This window comes from Chrysemys picta, chromosome 13 (genome assembly GCF_011386835.1).
Source record: "Chrysemys picta bellii isolate R12L10 chromosome 13, ASM1138683v2, whole genome shotgun sequence".
Classification (NCBI taxonomy): domain Eukaryota; kingdom Metazoa; phylum Chordata; order Testudines; family Emydidae; genus Chrysemys; species Chrysemys picta.
The window spans coordinates 21,828,608-21,841,513 of NC_088803.1; the positions used below are offsets into that span (position 1 = coordinate 21,828,608).

The 12,906-nt window shown below is 45.6% G+C and overlaps 1 protein-coding gene across 1 annotated transcript; it reads right to left on the minus strand.

Moving 5' to 3' along the window:
• Positions 1-1,328: 1,328 nt before the first annotated feature.
• On the minus strand, positions 1,329-2,267 carry LOC112060445 (olfactory receptor 11A1-like). The gene has a single exon (XM_024110841.2). It carries the CDS (start codon positions 2,265-2,267, stop codon positions 1,329-1,331), a length of 939 nt encoding a protein of 312 aa, XP_023966609.2.
• Between the last annotated feature and the right edge of the window lie 10,639 nt (positions 2,268-12,906).

Sequence of the window (12,906 nt, forward strand, 5' to 3'; positions counted from 1 at the left end):
TCTCAAGATCAAATACTTTGTTTGTGGAATGGAGCAGATTGGACCAAGCATTTGGAGTTTAAACACAGCAACCCACCCAGTCCTAGGACCTAGAGCTGGTCAGAAATATTCCAGTGAAGTGTTTCTTTGAAGTTTAGCATTTGTTGAAATACAAGTGTTTTGTGGAGTTGGTTTGGTTTCAGTTAAACCTGCCTGGTTTTCTGCCAGGTCACCTGCTTGGCTCCTAACAACCCACCTGCCAGACTGGCTCAGAATCCAGGGCTTCATCCTCCCTATTGAAATCCTCTGCAAAATAGAATTTCCTTCTCCACACAGCTCAACAAGGAACTGAGGGGGTTGGATAAGGGGCAGGGAGTCCCAGGGACAGTCAGGGGGCGGGGGGGGGGGTTGGATCGTGGGCCTTATATAGCTTTGCATATGGCGGGAATCCTTAGTTTCAAAGCTTGGTTCCCATGCCAGTCAGTGGAAAAATACTTACATCCCAAGATGGAGAGCAGCACCAGGTGATCTGGTCACATGTCCCTGTAGTGTCACAGCAGCCATTACTCGGAGGCTGTCTGTGGTGTCCTCAGGGAGGCTCCCCAGGTGGGAGATAAGCTTCTCCTAAGTCCTATTGTTCTCGCTAATGGCTCATTAACCTGAATGGGCCCTTCCTAGCCAGCCATCTAGACTGACAGCATTTTGCCTAGTGGGCATTGCCCAGGAATAGCTACATGTGAAATAGATACATAGTCAATATTCATAAATTCAGATACAAAAACAATACATGCATACAAATAGGATAATCAGATTCAGCAAACCATAATCTTTCCAATTATCCCTCACAGACTTATCGTGCATAAAATACATCATAATTTTGATATAATTATATCATACTAATATCACTATGAAGAATAAGGGGTGCAGTGTCACAGACACATAGTACAAAAAATAGGAAGACAGCACAATCTTCCCAGATATAAATGTATGCAGCTGTTGGGAATCCAGGGCATCAAGGAGAGAGAAACTATTTTAACAAGCTAATCCTACCCACGGTATCTGAGGCCAGTGCCAAGTAAAACATGGCATTTTCCCAACTCAGAGAGAGCAGAGAAGTAGGTGAAACACATAACTTAAATCTCAAATTTCACTGTGTAGAGTGCATGACAGTCAGGTTTCCAATTAAGGCAGTAGCAAGTATCAGCTTTAGCCAGGAATGGGATTCCGCAATCCCAAAGTTTAGTATGTCCTCACATTCCCCAAAGAAGGCATTAACTATCTTGCTCATTAAGCCAGAAAGATTCCTTCAGTATCAGTGACTCCATTGGAATTCATTTGACCAACACACATTAGCTGATGACTTTCCGCAGGGCCTCCTGGACCTCTCTGTTTCTCAGGCTGTAGATGAGGGGGTTGACCAGGGGAGTCAGGACTGTGTAGAAAAGGGAGAAAACTTTGTTCAGGGCTCTCGGGGTGCCGGATTTTGGTAGCATGTAGACAATGATCAGGGTCCCATAGAAAAGAGCTACCACTATGAGGTGGGAGGAGCAGGTGGAAAAGGCTTTCTGCCTCCCGGTGGAGGATGGGATTCTCAGGATGGTGCTGATGATACACACATAGGATGTCAGGGTTAATAGAAATGGGCAAAGTGAATCAAGGGACACGAGTATAAAACTAACCTGTGTGATCAGGCTGGTGTCGCTGCAGGAGAGCTGAATTAGTGGGGTGAAATCACAAAAGAAATGGTCAATTTCATTGGGGCCACAGAAAATTAATTGTGACATAAAAGACATCACTATTACACACACTAGAAATCCACTGATCCAAACCCCAGCTGCTAGCTGGAGGCAAAGCCTACCGTCCATAAAGGCTGCATAGTGCAGGGGTTTACATATCGCTAAATACCGATCATAAGACATCCCTGCCAGGAGATAGCATTCTGTGCATGCCAGAGAACCAAAGCAATAGAATTGTGCAAAACAGCCACTGACTGAGATGGTTCTGTCCCCAGTCAGGAGACTGGTCAGCAGCCTGGGCAGGATGGTGGAGGTGTAGCAAGTCTCCAAGCAGGACAAGTTCCCCAGGAAAAAATACATGGGGGTGTGAAGATGCTGATCAGTCACAATTAGCACAACAATGAGGATGTTCCCAGCCATGGTCGCAGTGTAGATCACTAGAAACAGCAGGAAGAGAAGGGTCTGCAGCTCAGGGAGATCCCCAAATCCCAGGAGGATGAATTCTGTGATAACCGTTCGATTGTCCTCTTCTGCTTTCTCTATGAGGTGCATCTAGGTCAAAATAAAAGTATTAAAACTCAGAGGTGGGACTTTCCAAGGCATTTAGGGACCCAAAGTTGCAGATAGGCACCTAGTGGGATTTTCAAAAGTACCTACGCAACCTAGGTGCCTTAGGCCAGATTTTTTTAGCTATTTATGTGCTTCAGCACTCAGAATCGCAATGACTAAGCCTAAATCTCATTTTCCCAGATTCTATTGATGGTCAATGGGATTTAGACTCCTCAGTGCCCAAATCCCTTTTGAAAATGGAATTTAGGCTCCTCAATCAGTTAGGCGGTGCAACACTGAGCTCAGCAGCCCCTAAATTGCTTTAGAAATCTAGGCTGAGTGCTCTACTAAATCAGGACCTGAATTCAAGCCATGCAGAGCCGCAAAGGATTTTTTGTTCCTCAACGTATGCTAGCCACTGGGTAGTTTCAGACCACACTAAAAAAGGTCTGAAGAGCTTAGCGAGAGAAAAGGAATGGCTTTCACAGGAACGATGGTGCAGCCTTTCATCAGATGAATAAATCCACCAGGTCTAATTCTGAGAGCAGAACCAGGCCCTGTAATTCTGAATAAATGTAAATCCCACATGCTTATAGGTTTTATTTTTAAATAACTGCAACTTGCTGCACTGAATATATGTACATATTATTGTTATTGTTTTCATAGGAAGTTGCGGTCTGAAAGACTGACTGCTGAAAGACACTGACCTCATGTTTCCATACCAAGCCCCCTGGTCTGCAAGCAGGACCAGGAGAACCCTTGAGAATTTCAAGTGATAGTGTATTATTTTAACACAGTTTTCAATGTACCATAGGTGCCATAGAAAGAGAGAGAAAGGTATAGGCAAAGAGACAGACAGACAGACAGGCACTGAGAAACACATGCAGACAGACACAGAGACATCAGACAGCTAGAGGGAGATGTGTGAAACACCTCTATGTAACATTAGATATGACTGGGATTTTTTTTCTTCCAAGAAATTTTTGACTTTTTGTGAAAAAAATTGACAATCAACATTTTGTGGCCAAAAACTGGAAATTTTCCATGAAAATTACAGAGCAGCTGATTTGGCTTGCCACAGTCAAAAATTGGCTACACAGGAAACAATTCTCATCCAGTCACTACATCTCATTCATAGCATAAAAAGGGGCTTGGAAAAGCAAGTGCAAAATTTCACAGAGAGTAATCAAATGCAGGCAATCAAAGAAACTCTGACACACCATGTCTGGGACAGGGATAGAATGGGGAATGCTCAGAAACCGAGAGAGACAGACAGACCGACACCTAGTAGAACACTGGAAGGCCTGCATTTCTTCATCAGCCTTCACTCAGTGGAAATTCCCATCCCCCCAGAACAATGGAAGTGTGTTGATTACAGACTGAGTAAAAAGTGAATAAACCCCAGAATTTCCCTCAATAATGATATTTACTGGTCTTCCCCCACGCCCACAAACTGTCAACTTTTCATCAAAAACCTGAAAACTGAAAAATGTGGGCTGAAAATTACTGAAAACCAGAAGAATTCCACCACAAACCAAAATATGTTAGCGTTTTCAGAAGATTTTTTTTTTAAATGGAGGAAAACAGACACTTTCCATGAAAAATTAAATTAAAAAAAAAAGTTCAAGGTGGTGGAAAATGTCCACCAAGCCCTAACGCTTACCTTCAGTGGTGCATGTGAAGGAATGACTAATGTAGTGGGGTGCGAGGAGTGACCAGTGTATCAATGGTGACTGGTTTGGGGAATCATGATGCAGGTTCCACCATCATTCACTCTCCTCTCTTCATTTTATTTATGCCCCTTCACTCTCTCTTCACTCTCTCTGTAAAGACCCATCCGTTTTCTTGATGGGATGGACTGGTCCTGCTACCGTGCTTATTCCATTGTACAAAACCTTCATTACCCTTTCTCTGATGACTATGGGCTTTATAGAAGAAAGCTACCTCTCCTGCGTGCTGCTAGCACAGGAATCACCCTGGAGACTGCTTGTGTTGATCATATCTAAATTAATGTGATGGGGTAATTGTTCATATTTTGCATTTCCAAACAGGGCACTTAACCAGACCATTGTAAATAACATTCTAACGCAACTGAGCATTGCACACAGTTATTGTTGCATCAAGACCACATCTTCAGGTTGAACTCACTTACTGAACTCACCCAACTATTCGAGATAGCTGACTGGTGTGGAGAAAGTAAATAAAGAAGTGTTATTTACTCCTTCTCATAACACAAGAACTAGGGGTCACCAAATGAAATTAATAGAGAGCAGAATTAAAAAGAATAAAAGGAAGTATTTTTTCACACAACGCACAGTCAACCTTTGGAACTCCTTGCCAGAGGATGTTGTGAAGGCCAACACTATAACAGGGTTTAAAAAAGAACTAAATAGATTCATGGAGGATAGCTCCACCAATGGCTATTAGCCAGGATGGGCAGGGATAGTGTCCCTAGCCTTTGTTTGCCAGAAGTTGGGAATGAGCAACAGGAGATGGACCACTTGATGATTACCTGTTCTGTTCTTTCCCTCTGGGGCACCTGCCATTGGCCACTCTTGGAAGACAGGATACTGGGCTAGATGGACCTTTGGTCTGACCCAGTATGGATGCTCTTATGTTCTTATGAGATCTAGGCTGGGATTTTCCATGCATTTCAGTGAAAGTCAGACCTATGTCAGCATTGTGATGGGTTGGGTCACAGAGACCCCCTTGGGATTGCCATCTGATGTGCTGAGACTACCTCTGAGCCAGTTTTCCCTGCCAGCTTTGGACTTCAGTACCCTGTCTTGTTGAGCCAGACACTCTTGCATGCTGCAAACACAGACCCAGGTCTGAACCATGTCCCCCAAAAGCTGCAAACGTAACTGAAAACCACTTAGCAGGAACTCCTGTCTCCAGCACCCAGACACCCAGTTCCCAGTGGGATCCAAATCCCAAACAAATCCATTTTACTCTGCATAAAGCTTATATGGGATAAACTCATAAATTGTTCACCCTCTATAACCAGGGCTTTGGAGCGGAGCCCGGAGCTGGGGCACGGAGCAGCTCCGGAGCAGTGGAGCTGGAGGTTTTTGCCTGGAGCTGGAGCGGAGACAGAGCACAGCTCCAAAGGCCTGTCTATAACAGTAATAGAAAGATATGCACAGCTGTTTGCTCTCCCAGGTACTGATTACTTACTCTGGGTTCATTAATAAGCAAAGGTGATTTTATTAAGTATAAAAATTAGGATTTAACTGGTTTCAAGTAATAACAGACAGAACAAAGTAAATTACCAAGCAAAATAAAACAAAAACACACAACTCTAAGCTTAATACAGTAAGAAACCAAATGCAGTTAAATCTCACCCTCAGAGATGTTCCAATAAGCTTCTTTCCTAGTTAAAAAGTCTTCCTGGCTAGGTAAAAGAAAGGGAGACAGCTAGAACGTTTTAAAATTGGGAAAAAAACCTTTCCCTTTGTGTGCTGTTGTTGTTCTCCGGAGAGCAGAAACACAGAGCAGCAATGCTGTAAGCAGCTTTCAAACCAGGTATGAAAAAGCATCAATTCATACCTTGAACCACTTATTTAACAACCCAAATATGTAAGTCGATCGGGAATGTTTAGAAAGATGCAATTAGGATTATTTCTGTTTATTTCTTATTGGCTTGTGGACTCCTCTGTGCTAACCTCAAATTCTTTTTGTTTTGCTTGTAACCTTTAAACTGGACCTCAAGATGGTTGTTCTTGATATTTAATTTTTGTAAGTGGGTTTTTTAAGTCTAGCAAAAGCCTAAGTTCTGGGTGTATTTTCTTTCTTTTTGTTTTTAATAAAATTTACCTTTTTTAAGAACAGGATTGGATTTTTGGTGTTCTAAGAGGTTTGTGGATATGATGTTTAATTCACTGGGGCTAACAGGTAATTTCCTTTGTTTTCTTTCTCATTTCTTCCCCTGTGGGGGTGGGGAGGTGAAAGGGCTTGAGGGTACCCCACAGGAAGGAATTCCCAAGTGCACCTTCCTGGGTCCCAAGAGATTTTTTTTGCACTTGGATGGTGGCAGCATCTCCCCATCCAAGGTCAGAGAGAAACTGTGACCTTGGGAGCTTAATACCAGCCTGAAGTGGCCAGTATTAAGTTTTAGAATCCTTGCAGGCCCAACTTCTGCACTCCAAGTGCCAGAGTGGGGAATCAGCCTTGACATGGTGACAGAGCAGTGGGATCATTTTGAACCAGAAGCACAGACCTCAGGATTTTAAAAGGACACATTTTTCCTTTTGGCTGCTTCAAAGCAAGGGAGTTTTTTTCTTTTCTTTTCTTTGCTGCCTAAGAGGGAACAGGCATGCAAGGGGTTCAACCTGCAAAGCCAGGGAGTTGAACAGGCAGGGTTTTTTTTCTAGCTTCATGGCAATGGAATAGCTAGGCTAGAGTACAGCAGCACTGTGCATGAGATTGAGGTCAGGCACCGAAACCCTAGAGAAACCAGTCTTCCCAAAGTGGCGCACGATGGAGAAGACAGACCCAGGTCAAGCCCAGAGATCCAGCTCCATGACAGAAATGCAGGGAGGGGATGGGGGAACAGGAACTTCCCAGGAGGGAAGAGTCAGCCCTCCCCAACCCGAGATCCAGATGCCAGGATGAAGGGATGCCTTTAATTCAGGCCAAGTTCTAACTGAGGCAGAATGGAATTTCTTCCTAGAGATGAAGCGCGTGGAAGAGGAGGACAAGCATTTGGAGGCAGAAGTGGAGGATAGGACAGAGGTGAAGCACTGGGAAGTGGAGTTGAAGTGCTTAGAGCTGGAAAGGGCTACGCTGGATCAATCAGATAGCCCTAACAATCCTCCTCCAGGTACCGCTCCCCATTCCAAAAAATTCCCCACATACAAGGTAGGCTATGATACAGAGGTCTTCATAGAAAATTTTAAAAGGCCCTGCCTTGGGTACAACACCCAGTATATGGTGGAGCTAAGGCCAAAACGCAGTGGACCCTTAGCAGAGGTGGCAGCTGAAATGCCTAAAGAACACATGAACGAGTATGAACTTTTTAAACACAAGGCCAGAATTAGGATGGGACTAACACCTGAGCATGCCCATCGGTGGTTCAGAGCCCCAAGGTGGAAACCAGACATGGCATTTTCCTGACACGCCTATCACATTGTAAAAATTGGGATACCTGGATATCAGGAGCAAATGTTAAATCTCTGGAAGAGCTGTCTCTCCTAATACAAATGGAGCAGTTCTTAGAGTCAAGTATCAAGGGGTAGCTGTGTTAGTCTGTATCTACAAAAACAACAAGTAGTCTGGTGGCACCTTAAAGACTAACAGATTTATTTGGGCATAAGCTTCCGTGGGTAAAAACCTCACTTCTTCAGATGCATCCGAAGAAGTGAGGTTTTTACCCATGGAAGCTTATGCCCAAATAAATCTGTTAGTCTTTAAGGTGCCACCAGACTCCTTGCAGTTCTTAGAGGGTATTCCTGAGGACATAGAAAGGTATATCCTAGATGGGAAGCCCAAAACTGTAATCAAGGTGGGGGAGATCAGACCCAAAAGGGTGAGGTGGCAGAGAAGAAAAAAAAAGTGGCAGTTGGTGCGGATACCAGAAGGGGCAACCTAAGATGACACCCCACCATCGGGGTCAGCCCAAAGCCCCACCTTGCAAGGAGGAGCGCTCCACACAGCCAAGGAGAACCCAGATGCCCTCTTGTCCCACCACCCTACTCTCCAACCACCCACCTCGCCCCAGCCCACAGTCAGCTGGGCGATGCTTTAAATGTAATGAGCTGGGGCATATGAAGGCAACTGCCCTAAGAGCACCCGCTGACTGCAATTTATCATCCCTGAGTCCCACCAAGAGCCTTCAGGCCCAGATGCCTTGCAAATACCCCCAAAGCGAAGGGAAACTGTAAGTGTGGGCGGAAGGAAGATTACTGCATCGAGAGACACTGGAACACACGTGTCAGCTATATACCAATCTGTGGCATACCCAAAATTCATTGACACAGAGGCCCAAGTGATGGTACAACCCTTTACGGCCAACTCTTTTAACTTGCCTACAGGCAGGTTGCCTGTCCAGTACAAGGGCTGGTCAGGAATATGGACTTTTGCAGTCTATGACGATTATCCCATTCCCATGCTGCTGGGAGAAGACTTAGCCAATCATGTGAGGCTAACAAAAAGGGTGGGGATGGTTACCCACAGCCAGGCTAAACAGGCCTCCGCACCTAACTCCATTCCTGAGACTCCTACAGGGACCCAGCCAGAGTTGGTGGAACCAGTCCCCAAACCAGAGTCTATGGCAATACTTATAGATCCAGTTCCTGGGACCCAGCCAGAGCCAGCCCAAGTATTGGTACTGGCAGAGGAGTCAGCACCAGAGCCCGTGCTTGCAACCCCACCAGAGTCAGGGGAGCCAGCACCAAAGGGCGCCACAGAGCCTGCACCTCCAGCAGCAGCTAAACTGGAGCAAGAAGTTCAACTAGAGCTGGAAATACAACCTAGTGCACCAGTGGAGAGCGGTTCACAACTCAGCGAGGATCTAATGTCTCCAGCATCAAGTGAGCAGTTCCAGGCAGAGCAGGAAGCAGATGAAAGCCTCAAGGGACCTTGGATGGTGGAACGGAATGTTCCACTGCCTCTCAGCTCTTCCAATAGGTCCAGGTTTGTTGTAGAAGGAGGACTCTTACACAAGGTAACCCTGTCTGGTGGGCACAAGGAAGACTGGCATCCTCAAAAACAATTGGTTGTTCCAACTACGTATAGGGAAAAGATCTTGAGCTTAGCCCACAATTACCCTAGTAGCCATGCTGGGGTGAACAGGACTAAGGATCGTTTGGGGAAGTCATTGCACTGGGAGGAGATGGGCAAGGACTTTTCTACCTATGTCCGGTCTTGTGAGGTGTGCCAGAGGGTGGGAAAGCCCCAAGACCAGATCAAGGCCCCTCGCCAGCAACTCCCCATCACTGAAGTTCCATTTCAGCGTGTAGCTGTGGATATTCTGGGTCCTTTCCCTAAGACGACACCCAGCGGAAATTGTACATACTGACTTTCATGGATTTTGCCACCCAATGGCCGGAAGCAGTAGCTCTAAACAAAACCAGGCCTAAAAGCATAAACCAGGCATTGGCAGACATATTTGCCAATGTAGGTTAGTCCTCCAACATCCTTACAGATTCGGGAACTAACTTCCTGGCTGGACCATTAAATGTCTTTGGGAAGCTGTCAGGCTTCCCTCCCCACTCTGAACTCTGGGGGACCACATGAAAGACCCCCTAAGCTTATTTCTACCAGCTTAGGTTAAAACTTCCCCAAGGAACAAATCCTTTCCTTGTCCTTGGATGGTATTGCTGCCAGCACCCAGTGATTTAGACAAAGATTCAGGAAAAGGACCACTTGGAGTTCCTATTTTCCCAAATATCCCCCCGAAGCCCTTCACCCCTTTCCCGTGGAGGCTTGAGAATAATATACCCACCAATTGCCTTTAATAAAAGTATAGACCGGACCCTTTATTTTTAGGACACTAAAGTCAATCACAACAAGGAGTCTGGCGGCACCTTAAAGACTAACAGATTTATTTGGGCATAAGCTTTTGTGGGTAAAAACCTCACTTCTTCAGATGCATAGAGTGAAAGTTACAGATGCCGGCATTATATACTGACACATGGAGAGAAGGGAGTTACTTCGCAAGTGGAGAACCAGTGTTGACAGGGCCAATTCAATCCGGGTGGATGTAGTCCACTCCCAATAATAGATGAGGAGGTGTCAATTCCAGGAGAGGAAAAGCTGCTTCTGTAATGAACCAGCCACGCCCAGTCCCTATTCAAGTCCAGATTAATGATGTTAAATTTGCAAATTAATTTTAGTTCTGCTATTTCTCTTTGAAGTCTGTTTCTGAAGTTTTTTTGTTCAATAATAGTGACTTTTAAATCAGTAATAGAATGACCAGGGACATTGAAATGTTCACTTACTGGCTTTTGTATGTTACCATTCCTGATATCCAATTTGTGTCCATTTATTCTTTTGCGGAGGGACTGTCCGGTTTGGCCAATGTACATGGCAGAGGGGCATTGCTGGCACATGATGGCATATATAACATTAGTAGATGTGCAGGTGAATGAGCCCTTGATGGTGTGGCTGATGTGGTTGGGTCCTCTGATGGTGTCGCCAGAGTAGATATGGGGACAGAGTAGGCAACGAGTTTTGCTACAGGGATTGGTTCCTGGGTTGGTGTTTCTGTGGTGTGGTGTGTAGTTGCTGGTGAGTATTTGCTCCAGGTTGGGGGGTTGTCTGTAAGCGAGGACTGGCCTACCTCCCAAGGCCAGTGATGGTCACATAAACGCCACGCTATACCGGAAACCTACTGACCGCTATACGTACCTACATGCCTCCAGCTTCCATCCAAGACACATCACACGATCCATTGTCTACAGCCAAGCCTTAAGATACAACCGAATTTGCTCCAACCCCTCAGACAGAGACAAACACCTACAGGATCTCTATCAAGCATTCTTAAAACTACAATACCCACCTGGGGAAGTGAGAAAACAGATTGACAGAGCAAGATGGGTACCCAGAAATCTCCTACTACAGGACAGGCCCAACAAGGACAATAACAGAATGCCACTGGCCATCACATACAGCCCCCAGCTAAAACCTCTCCACTGCACTATCCACGATCTACAATCTATCCTGGAAAATGATCCCTCACTCTCACAGACATTGGGAGGCAGGTCAGTCCTCGCTTACAGTACCCACCTCTGGAAACTGCCCCTACACCCCCATTCCCCACCAACCCCAAACCACTTCCCTCTGCACAGCCTCCCTCTATCTTCACCCCAGCACCCTACCACCACTTATTACTCCCCTCAGGGCGCTTCTGCAGCCCCCAACATCCAGGTCCATCTACCCTACATATCAGCCCAAATACTCTCAACTCCTGGCTGCACCAAACCCCTCTCCCTTCTTCCATCGATCCCGTCCCGGGCTCACCTGAAAACCCACACACACACAGGGCCCCTCACCCTTTTACCCTGGCACCAGCATCCCGCCTTCACTGTATGTGGGGCTGGGGACCTTTCCCCTCCTTAAACCTCCTCCTCCTTGTCCCCTTGGGGTGGTCAGGTGGCTTGGCCCCACTCACTGAGAGGAGCCCCACAGCAAATCTGTGAGTGAGGAGAGTCAATGTTCCGGAGCGGGGAGCCGAGCCCGGCCCCACAGGGGAGAACTCACTGCTGTGGAGTGAATGAAGGGTGAACTCACTCCCCAATCCCCCATTCTTCCCTTGCTGGGGCCTCACAGCCACACCAGGCTGGGGTAGAGACAGTGAGAGTGGGGCCTGGCAGTTTTACCGAGCTCCCCCAAATCTTTACCAGTGCCCAGTGCGCTGAGGCTGAGTGACCAATTCCTGGCTGGCCTGATCTGGCCCCTGCTGGGCAGCAGCTGTGACTAAAATGATCAGAATGGACTTTTTTCACCTTAAAGGCTATAAATCTCTGAGTTTCCACCCCACACCCCCCGGAAGAGTGGGTTAATGGGGAAGTGTGACTCTTGCATGGTGGAGAGAAGGTGCCTGCATGGGGGGGGGGCATAGTTGGGAGTGCAGGGGCCCCTCTTTTTCCTGTCCCTGCACATGTGAGTAGAAAGGGGCATCGTGTAAACCATGTTGATCTCCTTGGGGCACAGACCAGTCCTTCTCGGTTGCAAGTGCTTTGGAGAATAAGAATAAAATTCAAAATTATCTGGACAAACTGGAGAAATGGTCTGAAGGAAATAGGATGAACTTCAATAAGGACAAATGCAAAGTATCCACTTAGGAAGGAACAATCAGTTGCACACAAAAAATGGGAAATGGCTGCCTAGGAAGGAGTACTGCGGAAAGGGATCTGGGGGTCATAGTGGATCACACAAACTAAATATGAGTCAAAAGTGTAACACTGTAGCAAAAAAAGCACACCTCATTCTGGGATGTATTAGCAGGAGTGTTGTAAGCAAAACATGAGAAGTAATTCTTCTGCGCTACTCTATGCTGACAAGGCCTCAGCTGGAGTATTGTGTCAGTCCTGGGTGCCACATTTCAGGAAAGATGGGGACGAATTGGAGAAAGCCCAAAGAAGAGCAACAAAAGTGATGAAAGGTCTAGAAAACATGACCTATGAGGGAAGATTGAAGAAATTGGGTTTGTTTAGTCTGCAGAAGAGAAGACTGAGAGGGGACACGATAACAGTTTTCAAGTCCATAAAAGGTTGTTACAAGAACTGAACAAAGGAAGCCAATTTGCAGTGTGAAACAATAATTTTTATTGGTCCTACAAAAACAATGATACATATTCTTGAGCACCATCGACCAGCTCCTCATCCAGTCACTTACTGTTTACTAGAGCTGGTGAAAACTTTTTAGTCAAACCTTATTTCAACAAAAATAGGGATTTGACTAAACAAACTTTTTCATGAAAAATGTCTGCTTCCCTCAGAGAAACTGACTTTTTTTTTTTGACAGAAAATGGAAAACAGAACCATTTTTTTCAACTTCCAGCTGAAAGTTTTCGGATTTCACATGCCAAAAAAAAAAAAAAATTAATTTTCATAGTTTTCAGTTCTTTGTGAAAAGTCAAAAGTTTCTGCCAAAATAACCCCACAAAATCATTTTCCAACCATCTCTATAATTTTAAATA

Excerpts from the sequence above, each read along its gene's own strand:
- LOC112060445 (XM_024110841.2), bottom strand. The coding sequence starts at position 2,267 with ATGCACCTCATAGAGAAAGCAGAAGAGGACAATCGAACGGTTATCACA.